The sequence below is a fragment of the Panthera leo genome, chromosome D1 (assembly GCF_018350215.1).
Source record: "Panthera leo isolate Ple1 chromosome D1, P.leo_Ple1_pat1.1, whole genome shotgun sequence".
Taxonomy (NCBI): Eukaryota; Metazoa; Chordata; class Mammalia; order Carnivora; family Felidae; genus Panthera; species Panthera leo.
The window spans coordinates 102,124,470-102,139,053 of record NC_056688.1 but is presented as its reverse complement, the minus strand read 5'-3'; the positions used below and the strand labels follow the sequence as shown (position 1 = coordinate 102,139,053).

Sequence of the window (14,584 nt, the reverse complement as noted above, 5' to 3'; positions counted from 1 at the left end):
CCCCCAGACATCAGCATTCCACAGGACAGTGCTTAGAAAAACTGAGAGCTCAGTGGATCCAGAGCTCTCTATCCAAAGCTCTGGCAAACATGGCGGTGATTTACACAAGACCTTGCAATTTGCCTCCTTCGCTTCCCTTTTGCCTCCTTCTGAGGTGGGTAGAGCAGACAAGTTTCTCTAGCTTTGGGAAAATTTTCTTCTGAGGGATGAGCAAAGATGTCTCCTTATACTTTTCCAGAGCTTAAAAGAATGTCAGAGCAATATCAACAAAGACATCTACAAGGAAAATGGAGGTTGTAGGTCTTTCCTGATGGTTGAAGAGAAATGCCTCTCTTGGTTTGTTCAAATTCCATATGCCATCTTCCTTGAGAGGAGCTAGCAAACTGTAGCAACTCTGGGGACCTATTTTTGCAGGATTCCCTGGTAATCCCTAAAGGAATGGAGAAACAGATGAGAGATTGTCTGAGGGTGACCAGAAGCAACTGGTCCAGAGTGGTGTGGTGCAGATTGGGGTCTTTTCTAAAAAACAATTTTCATGGCCCAGACTTTGACCGTCACAGCTCTGTTGGTTAGTTAAACTTTGATATCCTCAGACCCAGCATGAAGGAAGATTCTGTGATGAGGACAAATCTCTGAGAGATAGAGAACAGAAGGAAGCAGTCAGGCTGTGGCTGGGCTGCCTCAGCCACATATTTTTCTCTTTTTATATTTTTCTGAGCAGCTATACCTAACCCAGCCCTAATGGGATTCCATATTAGTGTATCAAGTGATGCAACAAAGAGATGGTTGAGTAATGTCAGGGAAATGAACTCAAGTTCCAGAGAAGTTGTCCCCGTATCAGTAGATACCCAACATATATGGAACCTCATGAACAGACACATGGACTCAAAGATACCACAACATTTACGTGTTAACTAGTCTGGAAAAACTTATTCAAGACTTGTAGGGATACCATCATGGTTTCTTGGTCAGAAGGGTTGTGCGAACATTTCCAACTGGGCAGTTAGATTACCTCCAGAGAAGTGTGCTTCTAGAAGCTTGCTTCTGATTGCCTGTGCAAGATGGTGGTGGGAGAAATGGAATTCCTTGGCGGTAGGGGAGTTTTATCATTGTGCTTTAGTTAACTGGGGACCTTCTAGTAGCTGGAGAGGAATCTGTTCTTTAAAAGCCATGTATCCTACTCAGAAAGGTGTGCCATTAACGGGGACCAAATAATCTCATTAGAAAGGACATTTGAATTCAAGGGGCATTTGGAATCTTGTTTGGTTCTAGTTCTATGCAAAAAAGGTACATATCTTAAAATATATTAACTATATTTCAGCAAATAAGAGTCTCTAGGAGATTATAATAGATGTATATGGTGCCCCTCTATGGGAGGTTTAACTATTTGTGTCAAGACTATTATTTCTAAAAGTTTCACCCCAAGTACATTAGGCTACTAGCTTGATTGGTAAAGAGCAGCCCCAGTCCATCTGTCCTTGGGCATAGTGGAAGAAGAGAGCAGGCACAGTTCTGCTCCAGATGTCACAGGAGTGGGGGCCTTGCTCAGATGTTGTGAGACACGAGGTTCAAGTACCCCAGGTCCAGCAAATTTCTGGGTGCTCTTTTGGTTGACTAGCTCAAGGAAGCATGAGTAAGGGAAGACTTCTTGGAAGATGACATGTTATTTCTCTTTATTCCTTTCCTAGGAGGATGGGACGATGCAAAATTGTTGGAGCTGAGGGCTAGGTAGAAAGCCCCTGTTTTTAACCTTCATCCTGGCCAGCCTTACCAACATGTTGGACTGTGCCTTAATGTCCTCCTCTGTCCTGCTGAGGTTCTCACCCCATCTCTCCTGCAACCATTGTATCTCTTGCAACACAACACAGCAAGGCTTGAGTAGGAGGGGTTAGCACAGCTTCATCTCTCGTTTCCCAAAGAACTTCTTTTTTGCATGATTTCCACCAAGGCCACCAGTTCTAATGTGTTATTTGCACGTTGCAAGGCAGATGACTCCTATTCCTGTGCTATTTGTGCTGCTCCTGTGTTTCAGAGGCTCAAATTGCTCTACTGTGAGAACATCTAAATCTGTGAAGGAGCTGGGTTTTACTACCTTTTATTTAGCTGACATACTGGACGTTCATGGCTGCTGAATCCGAGGGCCCTACTACCCAGCCATCCTGGGCATTCTCTTTCCCAAACACCTGGGAAAGCTGAAGAGAGAACCGAGTTGGAGTTGAGTCCCAGCTTTACTGCTTTTGCAAGTCACATCTGCTCTTGAGTCTCTATTTTCCAATATGTAAAATAGGAGTAATGGGTTGTGAAAAGTCAAGAATGACGCCACAGCATTTTAGGAGCTGTCCAGTGCTGAACAAAAACAGGGTGGAAGCCGACGAAGCTGATGGCAAAGTTGGAGATGACGGCAACAATGGTGATAATAGAGCTTCACACATCAAGTTACTTGATTTTTGACAGACTGATTAGACAGTTTCCCTGAATAGAGCTGCCTATCACCTTCCTTCTAGAGTGTACCCGGATAAGTTTGGGTAAGATACTCATTTCTCTACACTTAATTCATCTATAAAATGGGAATAATAAAAACCACCAGGCAGTGTTGCTGTGAGAATTGAAATAAATAAGTCAATAAATTTAAAAGTGCCCCGAAGAGTGCCTGGCCCTTGTTGGGAGCACTTATTCATCAGCACTACTCGAATTTAAACTTATATAACTTCAGAGGGAACTGTGATGTTCCTCAGCTTGGATTGGGTAGAAAGAACACAGACTTTATTTTGCTTGTTAAGCAACATGTGACTTTGAATGCTCTCTGAACCTTTATTTCCTCATCTGTACAATGGGAACAACAATGCTTACCTCAGAAGATTGTTGTATGCATTAAAATGAATTGTCTGTGGAGAGAGCTTATCACAGTGCCCGACACTGGCAACTGCTTGGTAATTAATTAACAGCTCTCATACCCTGATGCTTAAATGGGTGAATTGCTCAGAAGAAAGAGCAAATCCTCCTACGGTCACAACTGTGGTGGCCTTCTATTCCTTCAGTCCTGGCTACCCTCGTGCTACAGTGCACTTTCTTGATGAGATCCTTTGGTGGGAGCACCGTGGCAAGAACAGTCACAAGATTAGGAGTTCCGGGGTGCCAAGACTCTTGCTACCCAATTGCTGGACCTCCTGCTTTCCTCTTCTGAAGCTGAAGCTCAAGTGAGAGGCAGGAGACAAGGGTAGGAGAAAGGACACCGAAAGTGTCCACCCTCAGCTCGGTACATGGGACCTCACTTGCAGGCTGCATTTGGTGGACTTAGTTTGGGAGGCAGTCAAATATGAGGTGGTCTCACCTCGTAGCTCCTGGCAGGAGACCTAGGAGGCTGGCATGGGGTATTCCCTTCTTCAGGAGGCAGTGTTGGGCAACTCCAGGAGCGGAAAGATTGGGTGTCAGAGGGAAGTTTTGGTCCTGTGCCGCGTCTGCTCTATACACTTAAGTCACGGGGATTGGTCACTGTTCTCAACACACCATGCATATTTTGGCCTCCATCATTTGCTTATGTCCCCCTTTCTTTGTCTACTTGACAAAGCAGACATTTTTTGATAACTCTGTTTGCAAATTGCCTCCATTCTTATAATTCTCTTAGACTTTCCTAGGCACAATTGATGATCCCTCCTCTGGGCTTTCAGAACTATGTGCTCAGAGTGCTGACAAATTGTCTTATAGGGAATAGTTTTTGAATCTCTCTCTTCTATTAGAGGTAAGAGCCTAGAGGGCAGGGGCTAGGTTAGAGTCATCTGACATTTCCATTTGGCACAGTGTCTGGCCCACAGTCGAGGCTCGCACAAAGGTGGTTTCCTGACCTTGCTTGGGTCATGAAGTGGCCAGGGTACCGTGGAGCCAGAGTGAGCAGTGTCCAGTGGTCAGAAGCAGTGGTGGCCAGCAGCATGAGAGATGTTAGGCACCCATGTCAAATCTCTTCCTCTTCACTGGCTTTGCTCCAACGGTGGCAGCAGTTGGCTGTGATGCCCAGGAGGAAGTTGGTGACCACGGAGGCAATGGAGACCACGAAGCCCACAAATGCAATGAAGAGATAATCATCCAGGGTCAGAGTCAGGTGGCAGGCCTTGAAGCTCTCCTCAGTGAGGGAGAAGAGTGGGGCACCCTCAACTTCAGGGGGCCCCCGGCACTCAGCCAGTTGAGAATCTGCAACACAGAACCCAGGAAAGATGAGGAGAGTGAGTGGAATGGAGAGTCTCCCACCACCCCCCTCCCCCCAAGAGAAGTTGAGTCCTTTTATTGAGTTTCTATGTGTCAAACATTTTACTTACCTTCTTTACTCTCCTCAACAACCCTTGAATCAAATATTTTATACCTGTTTTTAAAGTTGTGGAGATCACTGCTCAGAGAGTTTAGTCACTTGCCTGAAGTCCAATAGTCACTACTGATGGTAGATCTACCGCTGTCTTGTGACATTTTCATTTCTTACAGTAGCTTCCTAACTAGTTTCTGGGCTTCTGCCTTTAAACCATCTTGATGCAGTTGGCTGAGTATCTTTGACACCCGAAGTCCTATCATGTACTACTCTGTTCTTGAAACCGTCCCCTGACTTCTTATCTTCCCATGGAATGAAAGCCAAGTTCCTCACTGTGAGCTACAAGGACTCTTCTTTCCCTCTGCTCCTTGTTCACTTTGCTCCATCCACACACACATTTTGATCATTCTTCCATCACCCTGAGTACATCCCTTTTCAGGGTGGAGAGGGTGTGCCTTTGCATTTGTCCTGTGTGGGAGTGCTTCTCCCCTGAATCTTGGCACAGCTCAGTCCCTTATTCCTTTGGGATTTTGTTCAAGTATCACCTTACTAATGAGCCTTTCCTTTATGATTCTATATAACATAGTAACTCCATACCACCTCTCTCTGGGCTTTCTCTACTTTCCTGCTCTGCTTACTTTTTCTCCATTGTATTTATCTTGTCTCACTGTGTCTTTATTATCTGTCTCCTCCTCCGTGAATATAAGTTCTTCCCATGGTGTTCCTAGTCACTGAACAGGGTCCTGTCCCTGTAAGTGCTCAATGAAACTTTGTTAAGTGGATGTGTGGATGAATGACTCTGTCCAACTTGAAAGCATTGGGTCTTTCTACTATCCCATGTGGCTTTCCAGGGATGTAGAGTATAGGGTTATGAGTATGGACTCTGGAAATATTGATCTGGGTTCAAATCCCCTCTCTACCCCACACTAGTTGTGTGGGTGTGACTGTGTGTGAATTACTTAACCCCTCTGTGTCTTGCTTTCTTCATCTGTAAAATAACGATAATGATGCTATCTGTAACATAGGATTGTAGTGAGGTCTCAGTGAGTTAACATATATAAATAATATATCCTTGGCGGATAATAAGCACTATGTAAACATGTGCTTTTGTTAGTATCCTAGGCTGGTCTCCCTGGACAGGTCAGTGAGGGTCATATTCTTTAGATAGTCTTCTGTAGGAGAAGCTTCTCCTTCAATGGGATTACTTTTCTCTCCATCACTGATGGTCCCACCTCACCCTTCCAGGGTCACTTGTGCAAACACATGGTTGTCAATGGTTTCATTTTACTCTGCCTTGGAAGTAAGAGTGGTGTGCAGTTGGAAGCTCTGTCCTGCATTGCCAGGCACCAGCTTTGTAGCAGGCCGTCAACCCTTTGCTCAGGGTATAAGTATTAACCAAGCTCTCACCTTGGGCAAGTCGTTTTTTTGCTTTTTTGTTTTTGTTTTTGTTTTTTTGCTTTTCTGGCTCCTGTGCTCTCCCTCCATAAGAAGGGGATAATTCAACCTAAATTGTCTAAGAGTCAATATGCAGAAGTTTTCTAAATTAGGTGGTACATAAACGCTTATTCATCCTGTAGTTTTTGAGGGCAAAGAATAAAATGATGGATTTGGATTGCCCCTTTTGAGAAACTGATTAACATCATTCTCCTTAGAAATGAGGAGTCAGTTTGGGGGAGAAGATGCAGTCTGCAGTGCACGTGGAGGGGTCCCTGTTGGCCACATGCACAGCACTCCAGACCCTGCTCAGGACAAGATGGCATCTGAAGTTAACCATTAAGGGCTATCCTCTTAGAACCAGAAGATGCATAACTCCAAAGTCTATTGTGTGCATGACTGGGGTGGTGGCAAGACAATGTGAAGTCAGGGAATGTGGGGGAAACTGAAGGCAATTGGTATGGACCCTGCAGAGGAGGCTCTGAGGACAACTGGCAGGACCCCGGGGGAGTTCAGGATGGGACACTGAGGGCTGATAAAGCCCTCTGGTAATTCAAGGGGCCAGTTTTGAGGTTGAGTATATCCCAAGGGCACCCTTCTGTCCCTCTCTGTTGGGATTTGTCCAAAAACCGTGGATGATTGTAGAGAAGAAAAAGAAGACAAAAGGAAGATGATTGCCTGGTCCTCCCTATGCTGGCAAGTTCTTTGCGCCCAAGAGGAAATATCCTGGAGGATGTGATGTGCTGAAGAGCTTGTTCAGTGGAGAGTGGGGAACCTAGTGGCCAATGGACAGTTACTTTCCCTCTCTGGGGCTGGGGTTCCTCATCTGCACTGTCATGAGTCTGCCCAAATGGGATCTTGGACCTCTCTCCTGCTCCGCAGGAGGCTGTGCTTCTTCTGAAGGGGAGCAGGGGCCTCAGAGATCACAGGAGGTGGAAGGTGCATGTGGTGGCAGATGTGCTCCAGGGTGCCCTTTCTGTCCTTAGTACACAGGAAAGTGGGGACAGCTTGCAGCCTTCAAGGGGCGAGCAGGTGGGGAGATGGCTCTAGGCAGCCTCCCCCTCGTGCCCCCTAGCATTGCCCCATCTCCATCCCCAGCTATTTTGGTCCCGGAGAACTTCCTCCCACAACTGTGTAGAAACAGTGGAATCGTGACCCACACCCCTCCCCCAAACTATTTTGGTCCTGGGCTCCCCACTCAGTCTTCCTCTCCCTCCTACCTCATTCAGCATCGTTCTTTTGGAACACATGCTGAGCCAGGCTCTGGGAAAGCCCCTGAGATGGTGCCCCCGGCTATTTCCCGTCATTCTACTGCAGGGGGGCTGATGCCAAGGCTCAGTGCTGCCACACAAGAGAGCCGGTGACGGGGGGCCGCATCTGAGCACTGCCTGCCTCCAGGTGAGGTCAGGGCCCATCCAACCTCTGTGATTCAGTCTCCATCGGTCCCCAGTGCACCCCCAATTGGGATTGATTGGTTAAGTTGCCAAATCCATTTTTCTTCTCAGCTCCCACCCCATGCCTTAACCTTGCAGAGCTCTGCTAAGGCCCTTTGGCCAGCCCAGAACTCAGGCCCCGACTTTTCCTGTTAGCTTTGGACCTGACTCTTCAGGATATAGCCAGAAGGCGGCCAGACTGCCAGAGTTTGAATGCTGACTCCAACACTTAGCAGCTGTGTGGCTTTGGGCAAGTTACTGAACCTCTCTGCACCTTGGTTTCCTTCTCTATAGAACAGCGTGTGTAGGGATCTCATCATGGTTCTTCTGAGGATGAGATGAGCTAAATATGACATATGTTTAGGATAAAGCATAAGAGTAAGTCCTGGCAGATAGTAAGTACTAAAATAAAGAGTGTTTGCCTGTTTCTGTTTCTTTGAGTTTTTCCAGCACTTGGAATACTTTAAAAAGCAGACTGGTAGAGTAGAACAGGGCTTAAAAGTCAAATAAACTTGGGTTTTACCCACGACCCTGCTACTTTCTAAATGAGCAACCCCGGGCAAGTCTTTTCATTGTTCTAGAGCTCAGTTTCTTCACCTGCAAAATGGGAGTCACCAAAATGGGGGGAGGTAATGCGTGCCAAGTTCTCAGGTCACGGTGAAAGCTCAGCACACTCTCGTTTACTATCTGTCTGCCTCCGCAGGTCCCAAGTGCCGCAGATGCAAGGGTGGTGTGTGTTTCACTGGCGAACGGCACCAGCAAGCAGGGCAAGGACTCAACGGATGATACTTGTGGGGGGACAGGGCTGGTGTGCACAGAGGCCAGCCCAGACCAGGGCACGCACCGGGTGCTAAGAGCTGTCAGTCCCTCCCTGTTCTTTGGATCCTTTGCTGGCAGGGAGGCAAGCCCCTCTGTGCCCGTGGCTGCCCAGTCCCGCCCTCCCGCCTTACCCGCCGTGCAGCGCTGGATCCGGTTCCGCAGCCACTTCAACAAGGGCTCCATGGTGCAGCCGCACACCCAGGGGTTGCCGCCGATCTGCAGGGTCACCAGCCCCGGCAGGCCCTCCAGGGCCTCGAGACTGAGGAAGGCCAGGCCCCCGTAGCTGAGGTCCAGGTCTCGGAGCTGCACCAGGCCCTGGAAGGCTTGGGGGTGCACCCTGCGCAGCCACGGGTTGTGGCTCAGGTCGATGTGCACGAGGCCGTGGGCTTCTTGGAACATGTCGGCCGGCACGTGGCTGAGGTTGTTGTAGCTCAGATCCAGGTGTGCCAAGCGCTTGGCGTGGAGGAAGAGGCCCGGGGGCAGCTCCACCAAGGAGTTGTTACGCAGATCCAACACCCGGAGCTCCATGTAGCACGTGAGGTAGCCGGGCGGCACGGCCGTGATGCGGTTGTGGGCCAGGCTGAGGTTGCGAGTGTCCATCGGCAGGTCTGGGGGCACGGAGAACAGCCGTTGGCTGCTGCAATCCACCACCTGGTTATGGCACGTACAGAGGACCGGGCAGCTAGCGCCGGCCTCCGAGCGCATGGCCCCGGCTGCCAAGAGGAGGGAGACCAGCAGCACAGCTGGGTGGGGGGGCCCAGGCCAGGGCAGCTGGGACCAGGTGTCGCCCATCTTAGGCAGCTGGCAACCGCCCTGCTGAAGGGAGCCCACTGGGGCCGGGGCTGTGTTCATGAATCAAGAGTCGGTGGCTCCGAAAACAGCTACATCAGGGCCAGGGCCCCGGAAGGTGGGGCTTCTGGGCACGTGGTATCATGGCTCAAGCCTCGAGCCTCTGAGCACCAGAGGGCTCCCTAGGTGAGATCCACAGGAAGTCCCCTTTGGAGCCGAGGGGGCAATAAATCCAGCCGAGGTCCTACAGGGTCTGAAAAGATGATCAACGCTTGAGAGAGTGAGGGACTGAGGCTAGGGCTGGACCAGCTGCTAGCAGGTCCTGGAAGGGTCCCTGTGGGTCTGTGTTCCTCTCACCCATGACCCCTGGCTGCTTCCTGTCTTGTATTATGTTGGACAGGTGGTGGAGGGGGTGAAGGACATAGATTGTGCCTGTTGAAGGTCCTGGCACATCTAAAAACCCGGAGCCCCGTCCCGAGTCTGGGACCGATTAGGAGGCCAGGGCTGCATGTGGGTCTCCGGCATTTGAGGTCTCAGAAGCCATTTCTTCTGGTGGCCCAGGGGGTTCGAGTCCAAGGGGGTCCTGGGGTGGGTGTTTTGGGAAGGGAGCCTGGGGCAGAGTGGGTCTCCATGGGCCTCCTGAAAGCCCGAGTCGTCAGCCTCAGAATCTACTGAAATCCCCAAGGAGGCTCTTCTTCCCCCAGGTTGGGGAGGACCTTGAGTGACACCCACTGCCGGCTGCCAAGGCTGGAAAGAGCCATGTGTCCTGGAGAAGCAGGATGGAGATCAGCTAGGACCGCTTTGGCGACTTCTCCCCGGCCAGTGCCTCTCTCCCAGCCCAGCTCTGCGTTCAGCAGGCGGGGGCAGAATTCCCTCTGTCAACAAGGAAAGCACTCAGGCAGAGATCTCCAGTGCCCTCGCCTCCCTACTGTCCTTCCTAGGTTCCCTGGCCCCCTTCTTCTCTGCCACCAGCCACAGCGTTTTCTCTGCATGCTGTGTGTCAGGTGTGGGCAGCGCTGGGCTCAGACCCCACCCTCACACTGTGGTTGTCTGTCCTCCTCCCGGGGTTCTGTCCTGGGCGAGATGCATTCGCTTCTCCTCCCAGCCTCGCCCCTCAGCACCAAACACCCCACCCCTGGGCAACTCCCTAAAACAGGCACACAGCCAGGCTGGCTGTTTGCATACCCCTTTCAAACAGGGTTAGCACTCCCCCCCCTCACCCTCTCCCTCCCTTACCTTCTCCCTCCTCTCTCTCTCTCTCTCTCTCTCTCATTCACACACACACACACACACACACACACACACACACACACACACACATTGTTCTCCTGTGATCTCCCCAGATTTTGCCCTGCCCTGTGCTCACACCTCCCAGTTTTCTGTCCAACTGCCTTCTGCACACGCACTGCAGAACCCCCTTTCCAGTCCGCCCCCCCCGCCCCCCGTGTTCCACCCTCCTGCACACCCCTAATCCCAGCCCCCTTTCTACAAGCACCCCACTCTGCTCTCTGTTCCCCAGCGTGAGCCCACGTCCACATTTGGTCAGGCAGAGAGAGCGATGACATACCCGGTGTCTCAGCTCTGCTGTCCACTGCATCCCCTGTGGCCCCCCGCATCCTCCGTGGCCCCTGGCTGTCCTCACTTGTCCTCCCCAACCCCCTCGGTCCGGCAATGCCTCCCCTCCCAGCACTTCTAGCCTCAATCCCGCCCACCGGGAAATCACTCAGCTCCTTTATCCAGACCCATTTTTCTGAACCCCAAGATCCCCCCTTGCACTCCCATAGGCCCTCAGGAGCCCACTTACTCTGTTCCAAGGACACAGCCATCAATCTGCAGCAGACGTGGGTCTCCCTCCCTCATCCTGGAATCCCGCTTGCTGCTTCAGAACAGATTGCCTCCCAGGCACTTCCCCTCCCCCGGCTTCTCGTTCTCCATGGCTCCTGGATCCCGGGGCAGCATCCTCTGTGGTTTCCTGTCCTGTGTTCCTGGTGCCTGGCCGGTCCCCTTCTTTTACTCAAACGGGGAATCTGAGAGAGGATGCTTAGAAGAAAGTTCACAGAATCCTCTGAATGCTTCTTCCCGAAACTCAGCTGGTGCTGAGGCTGCTGGGGTATGTGGCTTCCGCCAGGTCTTCCCCTCCCTCCGCCTTCCTTTCCTCTCTCCCCCTCCTCTCTCCCTTTTTCGCTCCCTTTTTTCCTCGAGGGCCAGGTACTGACGTTTCGCTGTCTCTTAGCAACTGCCTCCACATCTCTGAGCAACAGGAGAGCTGGCTATGGACCCCACCAAGAAGAGAGAGAAGAGAATGAGGCAGTGGCAGAATCCACAGCCACCTCCTGGGTCCCAGCGACAGGGCAAGGGAGACATAGGGGGAGGCGGCAGGGGCAGGGCAGGGAGGAAGGCAGAGGGGGCAGGCACCGGGGAGAGGGCAAAAGGGCCCTGTGGGAGAGGTTGGAGTAGGGGCAAAGCAAGGGTCTAGAACGTGAGTTGGGGGAGGGGTTGCTTATGGGCATTTGGCATCGGGCCCAGAAGGGAAAATAGAGAGGGGTTGGAATGGAGAAAGGAACTTCTGGAGGGGAGGGGGGAGAAGCTGGGGAAGGCAATGAAGACATGAAGAAGGATGGAAGGAAAGAAGAGAAGTGCATGTGACAAGTTTGCTCACTTGATGGGATGTATCTATTCAGTCCCTATGTAGCATCTGTCTCCCTGGGGCTGAAGATATTTTGGTCACCAGGTATCAGGTGGCTGGACTGGCTCAGGGCTTGTCAGGGACAATTACAGAAGGTGAGACCTTCTCTGTGTTTGTTCATTGTCTCATTACTGACCCCACAAGCTCAGAGAGTTTTGGGTGGCAAAGGGCAAAGTGACAGGTCCAGGTCGGGTACCTGGGGCCGCAGATACACTCAGCTCTGTTTCTAGGAGTGTGGAAGCTGCCAGAAAACCTCATGGTCTTGACCTCTTTCTCCAGGTCCCAAGGACTCTGTTTGCCCTCCGGTTTCCGTATTTCCAAGCTCCCTGTCCCTCCCCCCCCATAGACTGACCTCACAGGGAGGGTGAAGACTTTGCAACAAACATCTCATTGAACAAATCTCCAGCTGACCTGCATTTGAAAAAGCAGCTTGACCAGTTGCTATGGTCAACGAGCTGGCTTATTTCTTCATTTTAATAATTATTTGTTGAGCACCGACCGTGTGCCTGGCACTTGGGTACATGGTGGGCATATAGCTGTCAGTAAGGCGGATGAAGCCTTTTCCATCGCAGAGGGCATCGTAGTCCTGTGTGTTCACGCAGTTGATCTGGGACCTCTTCTGTTTAAGCAATATCTTAAGTCTTTGGGGGAACCCAAAATTGAGGAACAGAAAACATGTGTTAAGTTGCACAGATCCTAAGCATGTACAAAATCCTCAAAATCATTGTCTTCTCCAACATGATTCTCTTTGCCTTGTGGTCTTAGAAGTTCTGCTGCTAAGCCTCGTCCTCATATTATACTCATTTTGAATCTTTTATGTTCTACAGTGCAGAGTAGCATGGTAGCGACTTCATTAATATTTATATATTGAATCGGCTGAGGTAAATATGATTTGTATTTCCCCCTTGCTTAAAGAAGGGAAGAGTCCTTCAACTCATTATGAGCTTAGAAATAAAATGTTAATCTTAATGCACAAGACAGAACAGCACATTGAGACAAGTAATCCATTATAAACAAGGACTGTTGGCCTCAGTCAAGCAAAGTTAGCATCAACATTAAGTGAAAACTGATAGAAAACATAATTATTTCAGTAGAGACGAAGAAAGGTAATCATGACATTTCTTTTTTCTCTTAAATGTTTGCTTATTTATTTTTGAGAGAGAGAGAGAGAGAGAGAGAGAGAGAGCACAAGTGGGGGAAGGGCAGAGAGAGAAGGAGACACCGAATGAATCCGAAGCAGGCTCCTGGCTCTGAGCTGTCAGCACAGAGACCAACGCGGGGATCAAACCCCACGAGCCGTGAGATCATGACCTGAGCTGAAGTAGGATGCTCAACTGACTGAGCCACCCAATCAGAACATTTCAATATTTAGTGTTGACTAAAGGCACATTAAAAAACAAATCACAAAGAATGGAGGTTTTCTTCCTTTACATAATATGAAATTTATTTATAATAAAACCACTATTATGAGTAAAGGAAAGTACTTGTGAGAGTGTTCTTAAAAAATAAGTACACGAGAATGCCTTGTCATCATTTGATACTCCAGTTTTCTGGCCTGTACCATTGGGATAATAACAATCATGGCGTCTAACTCATGGGGTTGTTTTATGGTAGAGGAGTCTTTATTAATAAAGTACTTAGAATAGACACAGTGAGCACTACAGACGTGTTTGTTAAGTGAACAAATAAAATAAAACACATGGCGGAGTATAAAATTGCTGGAATTGTTAGGCAGCAGGGAAAACAAATTGAACAAAAGTGGGAAACGGAGAATGGAAAATACCACACCTGCACGTGATTTGAATGTATTCTGGGGCAGGATCAGAAAACCCTCACTGAATATTGCATAGAAAGTCTTCTGTACAAAAAAAAAAAAAAAAAAAAAAAAAAAAAAAAAAAAGAGAGAGAGAGAGATTAAATGAGAGCAGACACCTTTAAAATGAATCATTTTATGTTGAGTATTAAAGCATTGTATCCCAAACTCGTGTCTCGTGGTACGCTGTGTGCCATGACAAAAAAGTTTATTCTCACATAAGTTGAGAGCATGAAACATTTCTTTCATTAAACAAAATGAAACAGATTTATTTATTGCCAGATTTCTCAGGGCCTTTAATGTGCAAATATTCATGATGACCCGCGGAAGGGAAAGGACTGGGGAAGGGGGAAGGATGTATCACACCCAGTACCACTCTTATGCAGAGTGCCCGGCTTCTTTTAGCAGAGTGACTTTCTCTTGCACAGCAGCCTTACAGCAGGAGAGACTCAATTTTGAGCCCCAGCAAAATGATAAATTATTACATACCATGGCCTTTCCTGGCCTCTTGCAAGTTATTGAAACCGTGACTGTTCAATCAGGAATGTCAAGGATTTACTCTACTGGGAAAATACGCAGAAATTAATCTTAGAGTTGTAGACACAAATGAGTCGAAAAATCATTTTCCTAATTATGATTTCTTGACACACATAGCGAATGAGTGGAGATGATGACAGAAAACCTTTAAATACGTGAAAATAAACGCAATCTACCACCCAAGAAATTTGTTCAGGGACAATTATGAAACTTCAAGAGAGTGAAGATACAGAAAGGAATGGAAAGTTAATCTCTCTAGTTACTGGGAAGGCTTAAAATAGGAAAGATGACTTTGCGTTTTATGGCATAATAATTTAGTGAAGTATTTAGCAGAATCTGGTGAACCGGTGGTAGAAACCATCGGGGAAAAAGGAACAGGAATGCACAGATGATGTTAATGAAGACAATAATGATGATGGGCAAAGCTGAGGAGTGGAAGTGGTGGCTTTCCTAACTAAAAGATTAAAACCTATGTTGCAGACGGGAGCACCTGGGTGGCTCAGTTAGTTAAGTGTCTGACTCTCGGTTTAAGCTCAGGTCCTGATCTCACAGTTCCTGGGTTCGAGCCCCGCATCCAGCTCTATGCTGACAGCATGGAGCCTGCTTGTGATCTCTCCCCTCCCCCCGCAACCCGCTCCTCCCTGGCTTGCTCTCTCTCTTGAAATAAATAAACAAACATTATAAAAACATAGGTTGCAAACTGAAAATTGGCCAACGGCATTACCCAATATTTGTGCTTCGGAAAAGGACCTTGGGCTACACTATCCTTTGAGGAAGTG

At 48.9% G+C, this 14,584-nt stretch overlaps 1 protein-coding gene across 1 annotated transcript; it reads right to left on the bottom strand.

Moving 5' to 3' along the window:
- Window positions 1-3,949: 3,949 nt before the first annotated feature.
- Window positions 3,950-8,832, bottom strand: LRRC55 (leucine rich repeat containing 55). The gene is made up of 2 exons (XM_042907041.1): window positions 8,112-8,832; window positions 3,950-4,185 (listed from the first exon to the last, which is right to left on the bottom strand). Exons 1-2 carry the CDS (start codon window positions 8,830-8,832, stop codon window positions 3,950-3,952), a joined length of 957 nt encoding a protein of 318 aa, XP_042762975.1.
- Window positions 8,833-14,584: the final 5,752 nt, after the last annotated feature.